This window comes from Pagrus major, chromosome 2, assembly GCF_040436345.1.
Source record: "Pagrus major chromosome 2, Pma_NU_1.0".
Taxonomy (NCBI): Eukaryota; Metazoa; Chordata; class Actinopteri; order Spariformes; family Sparidae; genus Pagrus; species Pagrus major.
The window spans coordinates 16630949-16657976 of record NC_133216.1 but is presented as its reverse complement, the minus strand read 5'-3'; the positions used below and the strand labels follow the sequence as shown (position 1 = coordinate 16657976).

Genomic DNA, 27028 nt, shown 5'->3' with positions numbered 1-27028 from the left:
TTTCTTACTACATATGGTTTATTTTCACATCTCGGTATATTCTTATTTATCCGCAGTTTATTCCACAGTACAGATTTGTCACACACACTGCCCTATCTGTCAGAGCACATCAATGTATAACATGGAAACTTTGTGACTCATATAAAGAGGTTATCTTTATAAATATTCCTAAACCTAAAGCTACCTGGCTTTTTAATCATAAAAGCAAACATAATCACAGCCAGATTCTTCATCTTGATTCACTCCTCTGTCACTCACCTGTTAAAGACTTCTGCTTCTTTTGTGCTGGTGTTTACCTTTGATCCCATTACACACAAACAACCTATATTTTCTACCTGAGAAATCAACCACAGAGTTTTACTGCTGGTGACGGCTCAGCTCCACTGGAGCATTTGAAGATCCTGTTGATGGATGGGAGAGTATTAGGCAATCACTCCACCAAACAGGTTTTCCCCAGCCACTCTTGGATCTGGTGCAGTGTTCTTGTCTCTGCCTGCCTACTGGGCACAGGTTCCCAAAGTGGGCTCCTGAAAATGTCAGCTCTCCATCGGAGGGTCCTCAATTCTCTATTTCAATGTTTAGACATTATTAAAATGAGGATGATTTTTGTGATGATGGGTTTTATTTTGGTTGAGTGATCGTTCGGCTGTGATTGCAGCTACACCGCTGTGAAATTCCGACACGGACGTCTTTGGCGACATTCAGATCAAATCCGGTGGTGCAGCAAAAACGCAAGTCATCCCATTCATTTTAACGAGGGTAGTCTGGTTTGGCTGCAGCGGTGCTGGTTGTAGGCGTTCCGAAAAGCAAGTTTGTGCACCAGTGAACACGAGTGATTGGTGCGACAACATGACAGCATCATGATCCGTTTAACATTATTGGCTTAACTTTAATATCACAAACCAAACCATATGTATAACTACTCTTAAAGAGGGCAGAGCAAGGTTTTGGTGAGCAAGAGAACTGAGGTAAAGGGTGTCAAATGGAAAAGAGACTTCCTACTAGTTTGTAATCAACTTGGGCTGATTAACGTGGCTCAGAAACATCTCTAAATGCACAGTAGGATGCAAATGTTTTTATAATATCTCAGTTCTGATAGTAAGTTATATAAAATTACCCTAACATCGGTGTAGGGAAAACCAGTTGTCGATAATCCCTTCAGTTGTCAATATATGATTCGATTGCCAATCAGCACAAGCCTCAGTTTTATATTATTTATATTTTATTAATACCAAACAAACCAGTCAGGTATTAAAGATCTGATGATCTAATGCTTTTTGATCAGCGAATCCTTGATATAAAACATCGTAAACTCCTGCTATAATATCACCGCCCTCTGAGTAACTGATACAGATGAAACAAGAGGACCAGTTTTTCTGCCACCCATTCATTAACAGACAATACTGGAAGCTGCTCAAAGCCTCTCGTCAGTCAGATTTCATTACTGACTACTTTCCGTCTTTGTAATCCTGGTAAATGTGTTCAATCTAGAAGAAATTGTAAAGCATTTGAAACAGTGCTCCCTGGTGTGAGACTGAGGCGCAGAGAAGTCAGGGGAGACCAGTTTCAGAGATTGTGCGGGGTGGTTCAGGGCAGAGACTCAAATGCCTTGTGGTGCATGTCGACTATTTTCACTAAACGAAAGAGCACAACAAGGCTGCTTTTGTAGGAAGCTTGAAATCCCAGCATCCACTGAGGCAGTGCTGGAGTGACTGGTATTGATCAACACCACCCACAGATCCCTGCTGATGTATTATAGTCTTTTGTGAGCCAAGACAGTAAAGCTAACAATATAATAACTGTTATTTTATTCCATAATGAATCACAACCTCAAATAAGCAACTTATGTGTATCCTAAATACTAAATTAATTTTCTGTAGAAATATGCTTTATTTTCACCTTCAAAGAGGCCATATATTTAATTTTGTCCTCTGGCACCTTTGACACCCCTGTTAGCGAGATAATGGGGATTGTCTGCACCAAAATATGTCTGTTGGGTGTTTTCATGGCTCCCTGCTGTACGATCCAGCTCCGGTTACATCACTGCCATAAACACAACTTTAACATTTGCCAGGAGCAGTGCCCTGCAGAGATCAGGACAGAGCTGAAGAGCTTTGTGTTCGGCAATAACAGGCAGCGGAAATGGGGGCGCGAGTAACGTCAGAAATACTACACGACTCACATGAAGTCAACGCTACAAGCTACGCTACAAGGCTGTGCTGAAGCTCTCTGAATCTCTGGCATGTGAATACCAACATCAGGTTTGTAAGACTGGGAGTTACTTTACCTGCCTTAGGCCATCCTTGCTGTTCTGCATGATCCTCAGAGCGTAGTTAGACCGCTGGCCTTTGCTGTTGAATTCGATGTGGCCTGTTAGACCTTCCAATTCTACCTATCCAACACAGAGACAGCAACACTGTTAAAAATCCGGCTTGCTTCCCTCTCAGCGTCTTCGATTTTGGATATATGACTGGAGGCTACATTAACGCCACTGGCTCAGTATCAACCTTTTGAAACATGTCAAATTTAGAATAATAATAAGAAGACGAGGCTGTAATATCTTCAATTTACAGCCAAATAGAAGAGCCATTAGTCACGTCTTCCCGGAGAGAGAAAGACAAACAGTCTGATATCGAACACACGTCACATTTAAGTGTTTCGATAGCCCAATCCCTTACATCCATTTCTCCCTAATAGGAAAACACATTTTATTCACTGACAGCTCATCTTTATCTCTCCTTCTCTATTGTCTTTCACTATGATGTAGAGACAAAGATAGCTAGGCTCTGAAATAACCAATTAACATGTAGAACGTGAAGCAATGATGAAAATCTTGAGTCTGGCTATTTGACATTTTCTAATTAGCATTGTTGACGTCCTTGTTGTCGCAAGTGAGAGTGAGAAAAAATGAAAAAAAAGATAACTTTTTGGGAAACATTATGAGAAATATGCTCATTTCATTTCTTGCTGAGTTAGATGTCTGGTAGATATGAAATAACTGTTTAGCTTAGCTTTGCATAAAGGCTGGAAATGGGAAAACAGCTAGATTGGTTCTGACTGAAGGTGACAAAATCTGCTTAACAGCCCCCTCGAAAGCAGCTTCTTTAATCTGCACCGAAAGTGTGAGGATGACAATTGTGAGTTTACCGGGGTTTATGTGCCAGGCTATCTTTTGGCGGGGTGCAGTGACTTCCTGGTAACCTCACGGTAACAAGACCAGGGGGTTGTTACAAGACACAAACAGTGAAAAACTGACTGTTTCTCACTCTCAAACTTGCAAGAACAAGAACGGCATTAAGCAGCATTAATTAGATGATAGTCAAGCTTATGGAGATGTTCATTACTGCTTTACTGTCTACGTGTTATATAGATATTTTAGACCCTAGTTATATTTACTGAGAGCAGATAATAATGTGAAATATAACGAGATATAACATACTAATTAGTGAGCTTTAGAGGAGCATGTAAATGGATTTGGACCATTTATGCTAAGCTAAGCTAAACAACCTCTGGCTGCAGCTTCATACGATGTTATCACCTAGCTCAAGTAAGCAAATAACCATATTTCCCCAAAATGTCAAATTATTCCTTAAAGGTAAGCGGTGGTCGGTCCTGTCGTCTGTTTTCATCAAGTCAAGCAGGGGCAATCTTACCATCCTCAGATAATTCATGAGGCTGGTGCCGTGCTCCCAGATCTTGGAGGACTTGCAGGAGAGCTGAGTGGCGCCAACGTTCTGGCTCCGGTTCAACTCCTGGACCGCTGCCACCACCGCGTATACCGCATCAAAGAGCAGAGCTGAGGAGAGCTGCAGAGGGGAGAGGGAGAGGAAGAAGGTGAATACATTATGCATTCACACCCCCACTCACACACACTCAAACACACACACACACACACACACACAAAGCTGCAAAAAACTCGAAGCCCACAAACTGCAAGTGTAACATGTCAGTGGTTAGCGGTCAGTGAGGGGTTAACCCATCCCAGGAGTGGCAGAGAGATTATTCCATTAGATCATTAGAGAGACTCTGATCTGCTGACAGCGTTGAAACCATCTCTCTCTCTCTGTCTCCCGCAGAAACTCTGTCCTTCCTTCTCTTATCCCCAATGAAGCTGGCACACCCTGACCATTCCAATTACCGCCTGCCTCTCTCAGCGAGGGCCAGAAAACAGTGGGAGAGGCAGCCTATCCTCTCATCTCCCCTGTACAAACAGCCCCATCGTCACTACCGATGCATCCCGCTATGTACATCTGATTAAAATGCACGATGCCTTGCATGAGAAGCCAGGGGAGAGTCTGAGCTGTGCGTCTGTGTAATGGAACTAGAGATGACATGGTCCTGATGTTTGGTGGATATTGATATAGGGCTGAGAGGGATTGTGACGCATAGTAAATTTGGGAGAAAGAGAACTACAATAGGCCGTTAAACTGCAAAACTGTGATGTATTACAATCTTGACTTGGCTAACATAACTGGCTGATTGCACATTAAGACCAACATGGTGTACACAAACAGCCTGTGGAGACATTATGGCCGCGAGTCGATGCATTTTAGGAATGACATATGGGAGTAATGTCTTGGTGGGAAGAACGGATAAAGTCAAATCGTTCGGTCAGCAATAAAAAAGTGAATGGCAAAATGTTACAGCAGTGATTCTGATTATATTTCACTCGTATCTAATATCTGCGACGTGAAGCAAATAACGGTGTGGCATTTACTCATCTTGGTTTCAGTCTGGAAGTCTGTCTCTCATGTTATCTCTTTGCTCACTATCTTTCTCTGCAGAAGGGATCAGAGAGTTAATATTACATGACTTCCACAACGGGTCCGAACGTTTGGCAAATAATGTTTGTGTCTTAGAATACATTCTGGATAGGAGGGAATCTACTGAAATGTGCCAGGTTTTGAAATCAGTGTTTTATTGCATGAGACTGATTATCTTACCTGAAGCAGAATGTGATAATGTGCTAATCATTTTTGACACGAGTCCTGTCCTGAGTTTTGTTATTTCCTATTTTATGTTGAAAGCCTCTCCTTGTGTGTCATGTTTTACTTTACACTTCCTGTCTTTGTCTTTTTCCCGCCTGTATTCTGTGTTCACCTGTGTCACATTTGTTAATTAGTCCATGTTTATTTAAGTCTGTGTCTTTCCCCTGACTCTTCGTCGGTTCATCTGCGTTCGTCTTATTTGTTCCCAAGTACTTTTTCTGCTCCTCGTGCTTCACCTTCGATTGCTTTTTGTGTTCTTTGTGTCTTTCTCGTTTGTACTTGTTTGGTTTTTGCTCAGGGATTCTTGCTTTTGTTGCCTGCCTATGCTGTATATTGTCTGTACTTTGGTTATTGGATATTAGCTCTATGTTATTAAAGGTCCAATTTGTAAGAAAGATGATTTTTGAACCTATTCCCAACTGTCAAAGTGTTTCCGAACTCGTCAAATACTGATACTTTGGGAATGTAAGTCAGGTCTGCTGCCATCCCAAAGCATTGGTATTTGACGAGTTGGACATTTTTACAAATTGGACCTTTGATGCCGTCTGTTTTGGCACATTTGGTACCTTTTGGCTAAAACAAAACACATATACTCAATTTAAAACAGTGCAAGGACAATATATTTGATGTTTTATCTCATCAACTTCATTGATTTTTGTAAATAAATATATGCTTATACTGAATTTGATGCAAAATATTTCAAATAATTTTGGACAGGAGCTACAAAAGACTGAAAGTTGTGTGATGCTCTAAAAACACCTGTTTGGAACATTCCACGGGTAAACAGGTTCATTGGTAACAGGTGATAGTATCATGATTGGGTATGAAAGGGGCATCCTCGAAAGGCTGAGTCATTCACAACCAAGGATGGGGCGAGGTTCAACACTTTATGAATCACATGACTGTATAAAGGATATTACTACATGGGCTCAGGAACACTTGGTAAAACTATAGTCGTAAACATTCGGTTTTATTTTCACAGACTACCAACTTTTTGGGAATCAGGGTTGTAGAGATACAGTGTCATGCAAAATTGCATTGAATAAAGTCTGATAGCAAAAACACATAATTGGGATGGTAACTCCAGACGAAAATGGACGCACATTGGGTTTCACAATTTGAATGTGTAAATATTCAGGAGCAGTTCTAGTCTACCCCGCTGTAAGTGACCTACACAAGTCTCACAGCAGCTCCTCTTCTTTCAAAGCTGTACTCCACCTGTGTACCACACTTTGTGTGCAAACATGAGCAGCGCTCACAATTTCAAAATGCAATATTGTATCAATAACCTCTCAGCCTTTGGTTTTGTTTGATGTTCTCTAACACAAATAGTGTTAGTCCCGTGATGTGTACCTACCTGCTGACATTTGAGTCTCTGATCAAGATGAGAACAATCTGTGTGCCTGATGCAAATTTTTGCAAGACATTTAAAGACAGCATGATTCGTTCTACAATATAACTAGTCTCCTGTAAAACCCTTTTATTTTCTCACATGAACTTTGATCTGCTGGCAAGTCTTTAATGCATTAAACATCTCAGCTCTACACATGTAAAGAGGTCACTTATATGCATTTTTTTTGTATGCATGAGCCCCACAGTTACGTTTCCTCCAGACCTAATTACTGTTAATGAAAAGACAGCAAATTATCTATGTGCATGTCTAAATGAGTTAATCACTTTCTTGCTCTGCCTTCATCAGCCTTTATTCTCTCTAGTTATTAGCTAATTAGTCACAAGTCCTAATTGCCGCGGGCTCATAAGTATCGAGTGACCTGCTGTGCGCAAAACACAACATTTTTTTCACGCTGTGTTCAAACTATTCCTAACCTGCTTCACCACCCAGCTTGTGTAAAGCAGGCGGGCGTGATGGGTGCATGTATGAGTGTGCTGTTTCATTTTTTCTTTTACTTTCTCTTAACTTCAAACAGAGAGAGAATGATTCATTCATTAATTGACTTTGCTGAATTTCTGGTTCCTAATGAAGCCCTGAAGAAAAGTTTGCAAACACTGTTTGTGTGTTCTACTTGTATTTGTATTTGTAAGCAGCTATTTCTACTTATTCTAAGCATGTTTTTTATTTTTTATTATTTCAAGGTATTTTAAACCAACATTGTGGAACTTTTTTACCTTAAAATAAACAGCTTCAAAATCATGTTTATGAGTGTCTTGTTATACACTATGTAGCTTCAGTGAGAGGGTAGGACCTACATTACCTCTGACAAATTGTTACAGACCTGGGATTTGTATTTACGACAGTGGTGTTGCACTCAGAAACGGTGGGGGGCGCCAAATCGCACAAAATGGCAATTTCTGCATAATGTCCCTTTAGGCTGAGCACAATAACTATAGAAATGTATAATATATTCAACATATCTATGTGTATATTTGTGGTGAAAATAATCACGTTGTCAAAACTAATAAATGATGGAAAACAACATTTTAAAGCAGCTGCAAGCAACTATCAGTTTTTGGTGATTCTGGCGGCCCATGTGGACAAAAGTGGTATGACAACCACTACCTTGAACATAAAGATCTTGAGTGACAGAAAGACGCTACATATTTTTAATACTAAGGAACGGAAGACACCATGTGCACAGCAGTGCTTCTATCCTGGGTGCAGCTGGTACAGGGCGCAAACCACAGTGGACCAAATCAATATTCCAGCGCACACGAGAATTGTTATGCTATTTGCATGTTGCTTCACAGAGCAGATCTGATGAAACACCTTGTGAAACATGTAGTTTGCTCTTTTTAATATAATTGTTAATAAAATAGTGCTGATCATTTCCTGGTGTGAGCTGGAATATTGATCTTTGGTACTTTTAATACTAATTTCTTTTTTAAAGGGGCAACATATAAGAATTTCAAAAATGAACTTAGATTATCAAAAGAATGTGAAGAAATAGCAGTTTTGACTATATGGATGCTTGTTAATGAGGTAATGTCTGTTTGTGGCTATGTAAGATCAATAACTTATTAATATGACAATAATAAACCAGTAAAGTAAACTTTGTTATTGTGCCATAATGCAAGACTACAGAGCGGCTTCTCTCCTTAGGCAGCGAGACTCATCAATTCATCCTCAGCACTCCGCCATAAAAAATTGTTTTATGAGTTTTCCAACCCGGATAAGTAGGAATCTGACCTGGGGACAGGCAGTAAGAATAACTAATAGTTAATGTTCTTGCTGATGGTCTTGTTTGCTCATCTAGGTCATACAGAGGTATCAGTCATACATTTATACAGTTTCATAACCAGTAAAAGTTCTTTGTAGCATCTTTAATACGTGTGAAGAGAAATTTAATTACACTATTGACATGTAAGATATAATACAGTGAACTTGTCTTTACTGCTCTCTGGGAGCAGGAACTCAATCTAACAGCGGATTAAGTTCTTCTTGTTACTCTCAGATGTCGTTTTTTATGAGTGACACTCCCAGACAAATGGGTGATAGAGCTTTGCCTTGAGAGGGATTATTGGGGAGTGGGATAATAATCTCATTAATTTTGGTCTCGTACACAAGCGGTCAATTACCGAACAGGTAGCACTCGTCATGTTTACGCAGGCCATTTACGACATTCTGTTTGCTAAATCTGACTCAGAAACACTGATAAGCCCGTCTCATAAAATAAGTGAGCGCGTTATCCTGAGAATACAAAATGTTCGAGCATGAGGCAGCATGAGGCGAATGATTTATCTCCTTATTCAAGTTTCTTATGATACAAACCTGCAACAGTCTCCAGTCATTCATGTAAACAGCAGCTTGGTTTTTAAAATCAGCCACTGAAATATGCAGAGCACAGTATGTCAAAAGTTGAGCTCTAGACAATGTTTAGATGAGAACAGTGGGTGCTTTAAGGTGGGATGCTGTGAGCATAAGCTGCTATTTTGCTTGGCATTTCCTCTCAAGCAAATTCAACAAGGAAGACGCCATTATAAATGTAATAAGGAGGGTGCCGAACGCTGCTAATGAGCTGTCTGGGAAACAACAACCGCCTACAGCAACACCTGCAATTACAACCGCTAACTGGATAAATGTCATCCCTGTATATTTCAGAGGTATTTTTGTGTCTAAGTGACTTCAGTGTTTTCCGCTGGTGAACTCCAGATACAGCCAGTATCACTGGAAGAGTAATGCCTCGGATGTAATGGAGTAATGAAGGCCCTATTTCCTTGCTAAGGAAATAAAATAAAAAGGGTTCATCCATTATTCTTGGACGGGTAACCTTGGTCTCCACTGTTTGTGAGAGTGTGTGTGTGTGTGTGTGTGCGTGTGTGAGATCATGTGTGTACTAACCGGTGTGCCAGCGAAGGGTGCATGGTCACAGTTCTCTTGCCAGGAGCGGTTGAGGCTCAGCACGAAATCCTGGAAGAAGGGATGAGTTTTGTTGAAGACTGAAAACCCGATGATGTTCACCCGCTGGTCCACCACGTCGTCCAGTCGGAGTAAAGAGAATTCCTGCAGGAGAGAAAACGAGAGAGAGACAGACAGAAATAGATTTTTTCTTTAATGTATATGTCATATTCTGTCATGCTCGACCATTATCTTCTTTAAATAACACCAAATGATATATTGAATTATCGTCAAGGTAAAAAGGGCATGTGTTAATCAAACATGTTTACATCCGATTTAATCTGTCTCGTTTAGTTCTCATCAACTCCCATTATTCCAGCTGATTGACACGAGAAAAGCTGCAGCAATTTGTTCATTCCCACCATTTAGCTATGCATCACTGCACAAAACCATGCATTTCGTCCCTGGCTGTAGGCATACTGACATACATGTCATTGTATGAATACTGGACTGCAATGCTAAGGAGCTAGAATGACAGAGAGAGAGAGACAGAGAGAGCCTGAGGCCGACTGGAAACAGGAAATGGGGAAGGGGGGCAGATGGATAATTGAGAAAGAGAGATAGAAATCCATGGCATATTGAAATGCTCTAGGTTGGAAGACGAGGAAAATACAGGTATTTGTTATTTGGCTCCTTTTTCTCTGGGGACAAGTAGGTTTTTCTCCGCCTGGGGAGCAGCAGACAGGGGACAGGCGGAGACACAGATCAGGAACAGCAGGAGGGAGAGGAGGCGGGGGTGTGACGGGGGACGGACATCTCCTGAAGGTTAATAGAGGTGTCAGAACCTTGTCCCCCCTTCTGATGGCAGCCTGCGCCTGGCAGCTCGTTGTGCCATCTAGCTTATGACAGCCTGACTGAGCCTCAGTCTACCCGTCTGACTGTCTTTCTGTCACCAAGGCCGGGGAAGCTGGAGATAACAGGGGGTTGGAGGGGAGTGGCGACACTGGGATGTTGTAAGGCCAGCAGGCGGGGCTGAGAGAACAAATGGAAACTATGGACATGTGCTTGCAGATGGGTTACAATGGTCAACAAGTCGGAGAGTGTTGATAATCAATTATTCGTTCCAGTAATTTTTCAAGCAGAAATGTCAAACATTTGCTGGTTCTATCTCATTAAATGTAAAGATTGACCGCTGTTCTTTGTCATTTATGAAGGTAAAGGAAGAGTCGTTTGTTTTTTTACTGTTAAGACGAGTGTGATGAGCATTTTTCACAATTTCTTATTGACATTTTATAGACAAAATAATTAAAGGGGCTCTGTGGAATTTCTGGCCAGTTGTTAGTTTATGTTAGAAAACCACTGGATGTTTGCTGCTATTGCTCTCTGCTAGCAGAGCGGAGAAAGGCGCTGAGACGAGGCACTCGAGAACCCTAACCCTAACCCTTTTCCACATCATGTTACAATCTGACTCACATAAGGCCAATAAAAAAGTTATTAATACATGCTAATTACTACAAATTGTTACACAGAGCTCCTTTAATTGTGAAAATAATCATCCAATTAAGTGATAATGAAAATAATAATTAGTTGCAGTCCTAGTTTAGATGCCAACATTGGTGGGATAACAATCTTTCAACTACAACTGTGAATTTTAACACTTCCTTCAGACCTCCTGCCATGTACAAATCCACATCATGTGTGGTACAGGCTTTAAGGATTAGGTCAAAATCTTATTTTCAAAAAAACAAGCAAAAACACATTTTTTGGTCAGCCAAAGGGAAATCTTGACTAGCTCCTGTAGATATCAAAGCTTATGAAGTCTAAGTCACGGCTGTGTCGCTACAGAAAAATGAAAGAGAAAAATGGCCTTTTTCATCTGTGAGAGGGGATTAGGCAAATCAGATAATGGACGCTCAGACAAAGAGAGTGAATAGGTCAGTGAAATAAATAACTGATAAGCAGGTAGGTGGAAAAAGCTCTCAGACCAAGAGGAGACCAAGTATGAGTCACTCCACTGTGAAGACACCAGTGGGTGACTGCACTGATACAGACTCAGAGCAGAGGAGGGCAGCAGGAAGCAGTGGATATTGACTTTGAGTGGGAGGCCTATTATCCCCGGTGCCAACCTCCCAGAAACCAGGAAATCCCAAATGTTTAGCTATGCCAGCGTGCAGCGGGTAACCTCTGCTGCATATTAAAACAAGCTCTGGCACCAAATATATTCCAGAGTGGAGAAGGCCTTCACAGGGCTCAAGATGAGGTAATAGGACATCTCGAGTGAGGTGATAGGGAGGGTTAGAGAGCTGCGAGGGGAGTGGGAAGATTTAAGATTTGTGCATGATACCGGTCCAGGGCAGCGGCACACACTCGTCAACAGGAATGATGTGTGTGGACTATCTGCAACCAATTACTAGTTATTGCACGTTTAAGATCATATGTGTACGAACTGACATGTCAGAGGGTGGAGGGGGTGGTGGTGGTGTGACGGCTGGGTCAGCCTGTTAAAAACAGACCAATGTTTGAGACCTATTAACATTTGTGATGGATCATTTTAACAAGATGTCAGGACATTATCCAGCTTGTCAGTGAAAACAAATCTTCAGGACAATTACCAGCCAGGTTTGCGGTGACAGAACCAGGTAAGCCTAGTAAGCATGGTGTTGTCACAACACGAAACTGAAAGTTGAACATCTAGAAACTTAATGTTAAGCTATAATGAAAAGCTGGTCAAAAAACAGGCGGAGGGAAAAACCAAGAAAATGCAGAACATTCAAAAACTAAACCAAGTACAAACCCAATAAAGGGACAAAACAGTGTATATTGGTGCTTAGTGCATACAGTCTTCTATAAGAAACTGTCCTTGATTCACCTCCAGTGCCTTTAAAGAGGATGAGGGGAGGTGAATATCTGAGGATGTAAACATCTCATTAGTCACTACTGCTGCCCTCCACCTGCTGATGAGTGTTTTCCTCCTACTTAAGCCCTTTCATTACTTGTAGGAAAAAGTGAGACGCATTTGCTCGCAGTTGCAAATTGACCCCATCTCCTCACTTCAAGCCAAGTTCAAGCTGACTGAACTTTGACATGCAAAATCACACAGAGAGAAGCTACCTCTGGCCTCTCATTAAAGAAAAACTGATGTTTATATCTTTGGTTATATAACTGCATGGCGACAGATTGCAAGCAGCAAAGAGGGCAGAGGGATGCTGCTTGGCTTTAGTGTGCCGGGAGTTGATGACAGTCAAGCGTCATTAATAACTGATGATTTGTGTTTACAATCCGACCCACGCTAATTCCCGCCTTACAACACACATACATTTTTTCCTGTAGAAATCTGGTCTGACTTGGCTGTTGTTCATCCTGCTTTCATCCCACTGCAACAGAGCTGTGTTTGCTCCTGCACCCAGTTTCTCAAAAATACAACCCAAAGACTTTCAAAACACAGGAAAAATTGAAACAAAAATACAATAGACAAAGATATCTAAGAATGCAAGTTTTGCAAAGGGAAATGGAGCGCGGAGAGAATATTTTTTAACATAACTCTTATTATGATTCGAGACAGAAAAAGAACTGAGGGGCTGCTTGCTGCTCTTGAACTCAAGGAGACAATTCTTGTTAATGGTCTAATGGTCTTGTTAGAGAAGTGGCCGTCTGTTCTGTTATAACTATTCCTGAATCTTAGAAACATAAGCCAGTGAAACTGATAGCCTGGCTCTCTTGATTTCTGTATGTTTTGCTTTTGAATACAGACAAATTAAAGACGAAGACGAGATCCAGAGGGGGAGGAGAGCTCAAACAGGGATTACGTGTTCCCCAGCCGAGCTTGAGGAACTTTATCTCTAACTTAATTTGAACCTGCAAAATCCGAATTTAATGATATCCTTTACTTATTCATGTGTTTATCTATCAGAAAACTAAAGCAAAGTTTAAGCTCATAATATCACTCGTTCCAACAGTACATAAAACACAGTGGCTTTTCTAGAGTCCTCTTGTATCTTCAGCTATCCCTCATGGGGCCTCTAAGCCTTTTGGGACTGGCCATATAATTACTGGCTAAGTGTACTTTAATAGATCATTAGAGGCAGAGCTGTGCAAACGAGCCTATCATTACACATGCCCCTCAAGGGTGCCTGTATGTACGCGTGTGCATAGGCACTCGAGCACGCACGCAACCGCAAACTGGAGAGTGCACGCAGAGAAATGAAATGCCTATAATTGAGCAACACATGCACATACTCAGTGAAGACCAAGGTCACCAAAATATCCCTAGGCTATGTCTGAAGAAAACTAATGTGCTGCGTTTGTAGGCTTTCAGGCCACAGACGCACACATTCACATTCAAACACACACACACGTAGTCGGACACAAACAGAGACTAAATCCCTCCACATGAGCAATTACGCTCTCTTGCATGCTAAGTAGGTGGTGTGAAATGGACAGTGCCATCGTAGCAGAGGACAGTTGGTTCCCAGCAGAGGGGGAACAGAGAGGCGGAGTTGGAGGGCAGAAGAGAGAGCGGTGGAGGAACCAACTGTCACCACTGAAGGGGTGAAAAGGGTGGAGGAGCAGCATGATGATGAGAAGGACAGAGAGTGAGAGAGAGAGACAGAGACAGAGAGAGTGAGAGAGGTTGAAGTTGAATCAACGGAGAGGGAAGAAGGTGAGAGATTAGTTGGCACAGCTGAGAGTTTAAAAAGCGGCGGGGGAAGACGGGGAGAGAGCGGCGGAGCGAAGATGAGCGGGGGAGAGCGCGAGGGAATGACAGCCTGGCCAACGGCCCCCCGACACCGGCTGTCACCTGGAGATCAATCGGCAGCCAGGACTCGAGCCAACCAACCAAAACCTGTTGCTTCACCTCCTCTGAAAACCTCCAAATGTGGAAGCCTCCGTCTCATCTATTCTTTATTTCTGTCTCCTTCTCCTTTATTCTCTCAACGTCTCTTTTATCTTTTTAGATGGATTTTTATCCCGTCAGTGATATCTCATACTCTTCACATAACCTTTCACGCATGCACACATGTACACTCAGGAACGGCCTAATGGATGTGTGACCACTTGGTGTTTGTTGTGATGTAGGCAGCATCAGCAGTGAATACTGAGATCCCAGGAGGACAGATGCTGCTGATAGTGGGATACCCTGCCATGACCCCAACCGTCCACACAAATGCACAAGACATATTTCTTTGCAGTCGTGTAAGCTTTCATAAACCCGGCATCCTAAACAGGATATCCAAAATGAAGCCGAAACCTCTTTAGATTCACCAGCCTCTTTCAGCTCTTCTCTTCCACTGATCTCATCTCTCTTAATAGGATAGAAATGCTGAAATTATCGTGATTCTCCGGGCTCCAAGGACATCCGCTGATTCAGACTGCATCTCCGTTGCCTGCATGTTTCAACTTCCTGTAACCGAACCTCTGAGATCGCTTCCAGAAACATTCTGTTGACAGATAAGACATTATTTACAGAGGGCTCTGTAATGTGTGTACGCTACATGCTGTGCGGGAAATCTAGGCTGCTGTTTCACATTGTGAATATGAAGAGTCTCAGTGTTTGAATGAGTTTGAGTCATCTGAGCATTTTTTTCTGTTTGAGAACTTTTGTTAATGTGGCATTAAAATTAATGGGGCTCCCTGAAATTGAGAGAACTGCTGGTCAATGGGGGTTGCAATAATGTCAAATGAGTCAGAATAATGAATTGTAATTGCACTCAATGACTCATGGGCATCATTTTTAAACGAATTAAAAAGCTAATAGGGATCGTCATACAAATAAATAAAATGTTTTGTGTTTCCTTCTGTTCTTCAGTTTCAGGAGTAATAACTGTTTTATGGCCATTTGGAAGCTGTGAAGCTGTGTACAATTGCCTTTTACAAATGGATGAAGAACAAAAGATGATTTCCTGATACAACATTCTTCTTCCAGCTCTGTCCTGAGGAAATATCTCCTCCTGCTCTTTACAGTATACCAAGTTCGCACTACAGGAGTGTAGCCCTGATTCTCCACTCGCCAACAGTTTTTTAGAGATCACAGACAAATACTCCAGATGAGAGGCAAATTGGTGTTGGCTTGACGCTCATCCTTGGTGCTCAATTGCCAATCACCAATCCCTAATCCCTAGGAGACGCCCAAAAGCAGGCTAAAAATCTGGTCATGTCAGGGATGGGTCAGGCAGAGACCGTGAGCGGAGAGAGTCACGTTATCGCTGTTTATACCAATGGACCTTTTATTTTTCAAAGCAATGGCTGATTTTGGAGCCTCTCAATAGTCAAAAAGTTAGCTGCAAATACAAGCAGCCCAGTACAGTAAATCAATCAATCAAAAAATCATGTATTAAATATGAACTGCCAACTTTGTATTTCTGTGTTTCTCTGTATTCATGCATTCAAATCACCAGCTTAGAACATTTTTCTCTGTTGTGTAAAATCTGGCCCAGATAAAGACGGAGCCGTCAGTCATGATAATCATAATCGACAATTTGAAAACGAAAGAAAAAGCATCTCCACTGCTTATCCAGCATGGCAGCCCTGAGAAAGAGCAGACTGCCTATGATTGAGTAACATTTCTGTAAACTGCATATTGTTTTTCCTAATGATAAAGCACTAATTAATAACAACCCTCCTGTTATACCGGGGGAAGGGTAAAATAGGCTGAAACCTTCAGGTCTCAGTCCGGTCTTCACTCTGCACTGAAATCCACTTCGAGCGGCACACTGATTATTCCCTAATAGCTGGAATGTTCACGCAGTGTTTTTGGCAATAAGTCATTTCATGCTTGTATCAATTGCGTAAATTCAGGCTGAGCTCTAAAGCCTCCTGCAGCCTCTTAATTACACTGCGAGTGTGGGATGGGAGGAGAGGAGGAGGAGAGAGGGAGAATTACCAAATGCCTTGCCTACAGACTTGTTATGAACCTGGGATGTAAAAGCAAAATTGGATAGTGATTTGCAGAGTTTTCTGCACATGAAATTCAACATAATAGTTTACTGCAGCAGGACATGCAGACTGGAATCGCAGCTCCTCCAATTACTCGCTGGCCATGTTGCTCTCGAGATACTTCGCCGCACTGTACGTACATGGACTGTGCCAAAAGTCATCCCTCTTGCGTTAGTCACTAACGTGTCACCTACATCATCCCCAGTGACCAGCTAGTTTCACTCTGCGAGATGACCATGAAATTAACATACCATCTATCTTTGTGCAGCATGCTGGGGTTGATACATTAGCTTTGTTTGAAAGCATTTAATAGCCGCATACATCACAACAATCTGGCAGCATTCCTGCAGAGTGTTGGAAACAAATGACCAATTTCATTCCATTATTCATAGAATTACGTCTGACCTGCAACAGTAACAGCCTATTTGTGAGGCGGAGACCTTATGCCCAGAGTAATTCTTAGTCTGGCGGAGGCCAAAAACACCATGAATATTGCAGACACTAGCATATGTTTGGAATCTGAAACAGTCTATCTTTTTCCAGTAAGCTATTCATTCAAATCCCAGCAGAATTTTATGGAGGAACGTCGCAGCTGAAAGCACATAAAGCAAATGAAAATTTCAAGAAGAAAAGCCTTCAAAGAAAAAAAAAAAGAAGAAATGTCTTCAAATTACTTATGAATGCTTCTCTTAATTGAAAAGCTTTGCATCCACCGAGCAGATTATTTTGTTTGGAAACAGAAAACGGTTCCTGGACCTCTAAGGCTGCGGAGTCGGCGGTGGGGTGGAGGAGTGGGTGGTTGAAACACAGTCGCAGACAAAAAAAAAACACAGAGGGAGAAGCAGCAGATAATGGAGATGAGACTCCATCTAAACTCTGCTCGTCTCAGTGAAGCCCTGAGTGTTCACATCGATCACCCGAGTGTTTCTCATCAAGACCCAGTAACCCCTCAGATCTGAGAGTAGACCTTCTCTCTGTAGGAGCAGGGAAAAAGAATACACTATAACTGGTAATGTCTTCTTCGAGTCATGTTTTGCTGTATTTGCTATAATATTATATCTCACATTTTCCCACATCTCACACTGAGAGAGATGCAAAGGGAGAGCAGCTCTAAGGGTTTCTTGTTCCCTGATCAAAACAAACTCGAACCATTTTTTAATCTGTGCTGACAAGCCGATGTGACTTGAGCCTTGCTGGCTCAGCTCTGTAGTTGCTGGATTGACAGTGACGGGCACACTGAGGTCTTTTGTACCAGAAAGAGGGAGAATTTGCTGCCTCGTTCAGATTTTGTTTCTCATTTTATTTCTGTTTTCTGCATTGTCATTATAACATAGTATTCCCAGGCTTTAATTCAAATGTTACATTGCTTATTGTGTCGGTGAGTTTTCCTCTGTCTTCTTTTGCCCCGTTTTGTTTTGGAGAGAATGCCTGTTTAAGTGTTGTCCTATAAATACATTGTGCTACTCTCCACCCAGTCAAAAGATGTGGCCGATTCTGCAACTAATTGAATTGGATCAGCAGGGTGTTCTGTACTGTGATCTCAGCTCACAGCTTGGTCAGCTCACACATGCCTGAGCCAGTGTCTCCAGTCGGCTCTGTGGTGTTTTCAGCTTCCCGTTTTACACTTCTACCGTGAATATAGGCATAAATAAAGCAAATATGTGACATGGTGATGTAGTGTGATGTCACAAAGTCACAGAATTAGAGGTGGAGCTACTTGATGAGGCTTTCCAGGAGTGGTGTTTTCTGTGGAAGAGAGGAGCTGTTGTCGCTGACTGATCTTTCACATGCACAAGAGCCTATATAACACACTGAAGAAAGAAAAAAATACAAAGTAGGTCTCATTTAAACTCCCAAACCATTTGCAACACAGAGACCTTGAGAAGAAGAACTTCACCTCAGAAGTATTGCTTACAGATGCATCTTAATTAAAGTTAATTGCAGTCTCTGAATGCCCTTATTAAACCATTACGACTCACTAAGGGACCTCACCTGCCTGTTTGACAGAACGTCAAATTGAAATTGCATCAAGGCAAATAACTTGTTTCGTAGCCCCTCACTAATCCTGATTGGACACGATCAGCTCAGCAATCAGCTCAGCTTGATTGTGTATTGAACTTCCTGTCTGGATTCCTTTGTCTGGCCGAGCGATAATCAGAATACAATAACTGTTATATGCTTCATCACAACGAAAGCTCCATCAGGCTGATTAAGACAGCGAAGAGCTGGACATGATATTTGCTCCAAATATCGCTAATGACTTTCTGCCAGTTGCTAAATGTGATAGAATACAAAATAACACGCTGACACGACCAAGGTGACATGTGATTTTGAAAACACAAGGACACATGAATCAACCAGAGTTTGATGGTTAGTTAAAGAGGCTTGACATCGGGGTAATTGGGGTCACCGACCAATGGCCTTTCTGGTGTCTTTTCACAGCTGAGAGCATTTGAAGCAAAGAAAAATACTGACAGTTCTTTTTTTTTTTTTTTTTAAACTTTATTTCAAGTTAATTAGCAATTAACAAGTTCATTACACTGGAGCATATGTACCCTTGCAAGCCAAAGTGATGGTGCTATTCGAGAAGCGCAACAGTGAGAAATTGCAACCTAATAAAAGCTCTCTTAACACAGCGTGCATGTAAGATCTTTGATAAATTTCACACGAAGTGGCGGGAAAAGAAAATATTTCTTGTACTATATTGACTTTGTTTGTGCAGGTTAGCAGTCTGTTATACGGAGAATGGCAGGTTCGGGATTGGTGAATGAGGATAAGGAGAAAGAAGTTCAGGAATGGAAAAGAGGTAGAAGAAAGAAAGTAGGTGAGCAGTCCAGAGACGAGGGAAGGACAGGAGAAAAGGCCTTGACACAGCACGCTGACCACTCTGACATTTCCTTTCACGCAGGCGCAGAGCATATGAGCTTGTTTGACGCAACAATCGGAGCTAGTTCTTTGATGTCAGTTTGGTTTGTCAAGGCCTAAAGGAGGAAATAGTAGAGAGGAAGTAAAGGAAAGATAGGAAGACATAGGTTTGTGGGATAGTGGCAGGAAGAAAGTTATACAGCATAGAAAGGAAGTCAGGTATGAAGTCAGCAAGCAATTTCAACTTTCCAAAGAAGACCCTACAGTAAGCTGTGACTCAAGCCCTGGGATTTGGAAGATAATAGGCTGTAATACAATTGTCAACACTGAGTCATCCAGACGCGGGGCTCAGAGAGAGAGCCGGTGGTAATAGGGCTGACACAGAGTAATCAATACGCCAGAACTCCTCACACATACAAAGGTGTGAGTCTGAGAGGTGGAACACTGCACTAAATGGTTTACCCTCATTTACACAAACATCCAGCTGCCGTCTGGCTAATCTGTAAAGATAAAAAGAGACTGGGGAACTTCAAGTCTTATAATTTTATGGTAAACAAGCCCTCTCAGAGTGTGTTTTCATTTCGTCGGAAAAGTTATGTTTAGAGTGATAAGGCAAGGAGGCCTGACTCTCATATTAAACATGCCAGGTCGTCGGCAGTCTCTCACACAGACTTCACTATCACAAGTCAAAAACATTTGTCTTGCGTACCATTTTTAAAAATGCAATTGGCTTCCTTGTGGGCTGACTTTGGTTTCCATTACAAGCTCATTAAAAACCAGAATGCTCTCTGCATGAATCCCGATCAATATATAACTTTCTGAACATGAGCAGACCTCACGTACCAACCTGTTAACCCTCCAAATTAACCATAAATGATTAATGAACGCCCTTCACGAATGCTGATGTGCATGCCAATGCGCTTGTCACTCTTCTCTCTTTCTGTGGCAAAGTTAGAGCGAATACTCTGTATACTCTGTCGACCAGCTCACAAATAGGGAAATGTCAAAGTATTCTGCATAAAGAATAATGGTAATCACTTAAACATTTCACAATCATTTGCTTTGAGTGGAAACACATGCAGGCAATAGCAGGCTTAGAAACGAGAGGCTCTAATATCAGACAATATGCTCAATCAGTGATGAAAGAGTGTCTGAAGCAAATGTCTTTGTGGCTGCCCCCTATAAAATCAGCAATAATGCATCATAATTGCAAGCCCCTACATAAGCTTCTCACATTCCATAGTTGCTTATTTGCAATTTATAAATGATTAAGACATGAATGCGACTCGATTTATTAATCGTCTGTGCAATCTGATATGGAGCATAATGCACTGATTGGAAGTGTCAATGGAGCATTTTACTCAGCCTCCACACCAAAGACGTAAGCATATTCCCCATCACAACTGTGTTCAAGCTCTTTTCACACACGGCAACTGCAACATTACTGTGTAATCAACCCCGACGATGCCAATGCGGAAAAACAGCAATTTCTGCAATTTAAAAGGTCCAGTGTGTAGGATTTAGGGGGACGTATTTGCAAAAATGGAATATAATTATGATTACATTAGTGTATAATTAAGTGAAACTACAATCACTGTGTTTCTGTTACCTTGGAATGAGCCTTTTATATCTACAGTGGGGCTGGATCCTCCTCCACAGAGTCCGCCATGTTGCACCGCCGCATTTTCTACAGTAGCCCAGAATGGACAAACAAAACACTGGACACTAAATCCTACACATTCAACTGGCTTTTTTTCACGAGAAGATGGACCATCTCCATCCATGATCGTGACCATCATTTTAAGCCAAACCATGATTTTTTCCTAACCCTAACCAAGTTGTTTTTGTTTTGTTTTTGTTTTATTCTGCCGAATGGGTTGAGCCACTCCACGGCAGTAGCCTCCAACTTAATGATGAGACAAGGCACAATAGAAGTTGCATATAGTAAATTTCAGGAATGTAATGCAATCAAAGCACAATACGGCCTGATCAATCAAGTCCTAGCCATTGATTAGACTGGCTTTTGTCTCAGGTATAAATCCCAATGTGAGACAACTGAGATAACAACTGTGGTAAAGGTTCCCTCAACCTGCTTTAGCTGAACGGCTAAATCAGAAACTAATATTCGGTGTAAAGTGAGAATGCATTAATTTAAAGCCTCAATAGAATTTGTCCTTCCATTTGAGGACAAGCTGCGTTTGTGGCAGCAAGTATTTATACCGCTCTCTAAAGCGCCAACACAATAAATGTAATTCTCAGCGAGGTAAGTTGGCATCTTTCCAATACAGCGAGTAGCAAGCACACATTATTTGGGAAAACACACTTGTTGTGACATAATAATGACATAGTTTATATTCTGGATGGATGCAGCTCTCTGTTGTCACCGTCCACGTAGCCTATTACCTTTTCTATTACTCAGTTGATTGATTCTCAAACTCTGTGTCTAAACAGGGAAATATGAACTTTACATAAGCCGTGGAGGGGAATTAATTAAATCCCAATCATTTTCACAGTCACAGTGGCTGCCCTCTAAAGCAGTTTGACTGACAACACTTTTTTTTTTTGTTGGATTTATAAATCATGTGTACCACAGTGCACAGCGGAGAGATGGAGGGCGAAGTTGATGTGAAGTGTTTTTTTTTTTTTTTTTTTTCTTTAAAAAAGGGACGCTCCCTCCATTCATTCACATTCACAGATATGGGGCACAAAATTTTACCAGAACAATAAACTTGTGAAATTGAATTCTGTATCACCTAGAGAATATTGCTATCAATGCCAGACAGAAAAACAGAGTGAGAGAGACATACAGAGAGTGAGAGATGCAGGATGCAGGTATTGGCAGTATAAAGAGAGCAGTAGCAGTAAAGAAGAGGTGAAATGACAAGGACAAGGGCAGCCAGCCACTATTATCCATTCTTTACTGGCACATAGCGACAGAGGGCAAAGCAACCTACTCAAAAACTGTGATAGAAAAAAATAAGTTGGAAGCAGCTACAGAGAGAAAAATCTGAAAATGATATTTGTGCAGGTTGGAGAGGCAGGAATACATTTCATCTTGTTCCTCGGTGCCACATTCAATTATAAAGCATTTCATCATTTGACAGTGTTGGGAGGAATAATTAGAAGCATGGAGCATGTCGAGCCCAGAACCCCAACTGGCCAAGAACAAATAGCAGGGAGCGCGGCAGTGTCTGGGAAAGAATAGGGATTAAATTGTGAATAACAGCATCAGCCATGCTTCAAAAGTAAGACCTAACTCTCCTCGTCAGCCTTTCATACAAACCTGACAATCTGCTCTGACGAATATGAACGGAGAAAAAGAAAAATGGGTTTTGTATGCGTGCGTCTGTATCACAATTTTCTCCTTGTTTATGACACCAGGAGACAAGAAAAAGAAATACACAACTTATTTCCGGGAAGCAGACAGACAGGCAGGTAGATAGATAAGAACGCCGGGATGTTACGACTGTATGTATGCGCGGTTGGGAGGGACGGGATGTCGTGCGGGTGAGCATGTACATGAGTTTATTTATTTGAGTTTTATCGTTCATGTGTGTGCATATATGTGTGTGTGACAGTCAGGAAGCGCCGGCAGCTCCACAGGCACGGATGCATGACAATGACTGCAGTGACAAGAGGGATCACGGGTGTGTGGAGGGGAAATGGAACATGAAGAACAAAACAAACAGACGGAGGGGTGTGTGTGGGTGTGTGTCTGTGTGTGTGTGTGCGTGTGTGTGTGTGTGTGTGTGTGGTTGAACTAATGGCCCCAGCTTTGCAGAGAGGCGATAATATGTCAGCTGGCACCGCATGTCAAAGCGTGTTTTTGACTGGATGCGAATGTGTGTTTGTGTGTGCCGCGTGCTTTCATCAAGACTCAAAATGACATCACAAAACGAGGCGCTGCTAGGCCCAATCCCGTGCTCACCTAACCTTCAAATGACATTAGGCATCCCGTCAACATATGATGAGTCACTGCCAACCTGATGTGATTTATTCAATCCTGCCGAGTAGCTCGGATCGTGGGATACAAATCACTTAGATGGGAGCCACGGAGCAGGGAGTGTGTCTGCAAACGCGTGTGTGCGTGTGTGTTTGTTTTGACTGTGTGCGTGTATGCATCCATCAGACAAGCATATGTGTGTGTGTGTGCATCATCTCTCGTGCAAGCGCTACATTAAGTTAAAGCCAAGGAAGCTGCAGGATGTCAGCTGCTCACATTCCCCGAAAAACAAAGTTAACAGAGACGAGCTGGAGAAGCCCTGCGGAGCTGTTCGGTTTACCCGCTCTTCCATGAAGCATGTTCTTTTTTTAATCTCTCTGTTCGCTGCGACCCAAGGGCCGAGATTTCTATTAGGTCTTACAGTTAAAGCTCAGGATATTAGCGGCTAGTATTAAGTGGACTTCATGGGAAGACAGGAAAATAAACCGGCGCTGAGAGCTTTATTGTGTGGAATAAAAGAAACAACGTGTGATAGAATCTGAGAGATGCCTCCTCTGTATCACCTGCGTGTCTAATTGCGATCAACACCATCAACAAAAGGGAATACTTGTTTTCCAGAATAAGCATTACCTTACCCTCGGAAAGCACAGAGCTGAATTAATGTAGCGAGGAGAACTGTTGCTGCATTCAACTACCTGAATCATACGGCTTTTAATGAAGTGATGGGGAAAAAATAAAACAACATCTCTCTTAACCCCAGGCAGCATCTACTGAAGATCATTAGCTCTAATGACAACCAATGAATGGTTGATCTCTGACATCCACCCTCTCCATAGAGACCTTAATAATAAATGGCTATATATAAGTAACAAACACACACACAACATGGGAGCATGAGAGAAATTACTCATATTCATGGGCATAGGAAGCATCTAAGATGTGGGTGGGACAATTTAAATAGAGGTTTGAGGGTTCTCCCCTGGAAAGGTTTTTATTAGCGTAGATGTCATTTTATGTATTCTGGTGGATTTTAACAGGTGGTTTGATACTTTATCTGGCTACGGTAGCATGAGAAAAATGATCAATAGGCTGATATTTAGCAATTTCATCCAGAGGAAGTGCCCCAGAACAGATATCTGAAGATATTAAAAAGCTAAACATATGTTGTATGTAAAATAGAAGAGACATTTCAACACATAGAAGGAACATGATTAAATGAAATATCTAAATGAATGTGCCAAATTAATCACCAACGATGACTTTTGCTGTTTTATATTTCATTAATTCCATAACCATTATAACATGACCACTTGTATCATCTAATGTAACAAAAAACACTGCAGTAACAGTAAACATTTTTAAAGATAATAATAAAAAGTAGAATCTTTCTCTCTAGATCTCCTCCCTGCCTTTATAGTATACCCTTCATCCCTATTTGTTTAGTTCACTAGACTAGACTAGTTACTTCTTTACTGCTTGTTTCATCACTTTCTTTCTTTCTTTCTTTCTTTCTTTCTTTCTTTCTTTCTTTCTTTCTTTCTTTCTTTCTTTCTTTCTTTCTTTCTTTCCCTGTCCGTTCACTTCCGTCTTTCCTGTCATGTTTTCCTTCTTCCTACCTCGTTTACTCTCTTTATTCGTGGCCTTTTGCAGTGACAGCGTCTGACCCACCTTCACTCAGCTGCCTGGCATTGTCACTTCAATCACTAGTTAACGTTTGCGGCTCATTTGGTTGGGACTTGTCCCACTTCGTATAATGGCTGTGACGCCCATGCTCATATTTGTCGTATACAACATAGTTTGAAACATCAGAACATATTCTCCTGAATGCAGTGCAATGATTCTGCCTGGTTATGATAGGAGATAAAGCAGCGCCTCCACCTCTTCTTCCTCCCCTAATTTCTCACACCAGATTAATGACATCAACACGGAGCAGAATAAACAAACAGAAACAAAATGAAGACTGAAAGCACTCAGATCCATAAGTGGGCATGACAAAAAACCCTGACTGGAGACGGGGTAGCTGTGTGAGGACGTTGACGAGCGTCTTGAGATGATTCAGGGGAAACAGATTAGGCAGGGGAGCAGTCTGGCAGATCGTTAGTCAGGGATGTCAGGACCAGAGATAAATGAAGTGTCAGCAGAGGACGCAGACAGAAGGAGGGAACGGTGGGAGAAAACAGGGGGAGACAAAGGGAGAGAAGAAGCGAGGGAGGAGAGGGCAGGAAGGAAGGAGTACATAAAATAAATTATTGTTTGTAAGCCCAGAAAATATAAGGTCACTGTGGAATTTATTACACATTTCAATGGAGTTGCACAACGAAAGTTATTACATTAGTTTCTTTTTGAGTCATAAGTGAATCATGGGTATGTTATCTTATGTTAACACAAGCATAATTAATCCTACATGCCCCTCTTAGGAAACTGTATATTTATCATCACTTGTAATGAGGCTGCATGATTGATTAATACCAGTTAGAGCTTCCATTATTCAAAAAATATTTAAAAAGGGACACTGTATGTAATTATAATACGCAATAAATATGATAGAATATTTGTTTGATCCTCTAAACTGTTTCTAAGGCCAGACAATGCGTCCTTACTACAACTGTGTGATGCGTCTTCATCTGTGAAGCACATACTGCAGGAGTCTGACATGTTTTCCCCTGTCTGAAGTGTTTCTAATCTTCTGTGAAAGTGCTTTAATTATTTTCAGACTATAATTATCCTATTTATCTTAGATGGGAGGGATGACTTGCCGATGTATTCATACTGTATCTACCTTAATTTAAAAAAAGGTCCTTCTTGGAAGACAGTGCTTTAGTTGTTTCAATCAGGATGAAGGAGATGAGAAACAGTAATGATAATGTGCTCTATTCACATAATTCAGTAATGTCACACACAACAATGGAAAGAGAGAGACAGCCTGCAATTCAACAAAAGAAAAATTCAACAACAAAGTGACAACATGAGCGTAGAGAGAGGTCAAACTATTGACAAAAGTTCCAACTCATTGATCAGCCTGATTGAATTAGGCTCACACTACGGGACTTTTAAAAAGCTAACCGACTGTGAAATTAGGTTGCATCACACACATTAGGAGAATCTTTACAGATGTTCTTGTCTCAAATTTTAAACATACACAGGCTACAAGATTTGGAAATAATGGTGCATCACACAGGATGTCATTACGATTATCGTGCAAAAGGGAGCAGTGTAGCAGCTCACGTGATCTCATGGGGAAGTAGACGTAAACAATATGGAGGCCGGTGCAACAACACGCTGTGGTAACATTAATACTTGCAGTGAGAAAAAACTGAAGCAAAAGAAATGAGTCTGGATAAGAAAATGTTTGGGGCGGGGAGACACTGAGACATTTTCAGCCATCTTAGTAAAAAAAACTGTCTTTTTTAAGGAGTCATGGGAACATTTATGTCTTTATGGCAACCATTACCAGCTATTTTTCATGGAAAGAAAGACCATCTCCATCCGTGATGGGGCGACCAAAACAGATATTTAACGCCAAACCATGATGTTTTTCCTAACAATATTCAAGTGGTTTTTGTGCCTAAACCTAAACAGAGCTTAAACACAGTACAGTGACATGAGAGAAATAGAAAACTAAACAAAAAGTTGTAACATAAAGAAATGTACAGCTTGAACTTATCTGTCGTTTTGCAGAAATGTATTTGTTTGGTGATTGGGTTGTGTATATGGTTGTAAGGTCAGTTTAGCCACCACATCATGCTTGCTACCAGAAGCTGATCCCAAATCAGCATTAACCACAGAATCAACTTCTCCCTAAATCAACACAGAACTGCAAAGCCTCCAGTTAACTCTCAGCTGTTCCGTCACGTAATTATAAATATAGCCACACTGAAATCTCTTGGCAGCAATTTAGATAGATTAGATGCCCTTTTGATCAAAATAAACTGCGAATGTTCCCACCTAACACACAATTTTAGATGGTCAGCGACTCTAATCTGAACCTCCAAACGTAGTTTTTAT

The 27028-nt window shown here is 41.4% G+C and overlaps 1 protein-coding gene across 1 annotated transcript in view; it reads right to left on the bottom strand.

The window, feature by feature from the left end:
• grik4 (glutamate receptor, ionotropic, kainate 4) overlaps positions 1–27028 on the bottom strand; it is a 156178-nt gene that overhangs the window by 46749 nt on the left and 82401 nt on the right. Inside the window, exons 7-9 of the mRNA XM_073487322.1 lie at positions 9286–9447; positions 3654–3806; positions 2288–2392 (exon numbers count right to left, since the gene is read on the bottom strand). Coding sequence (XP_073343423.1) covers positions 2288–2392; positions 3654–3806; positions 9286–9447 — 420 coding nt within the window. The remainder of the gene's footprint in view (positions 1–2287; positions 2393–3653; positions 3807–9285; positions 9448–27028) is intronic.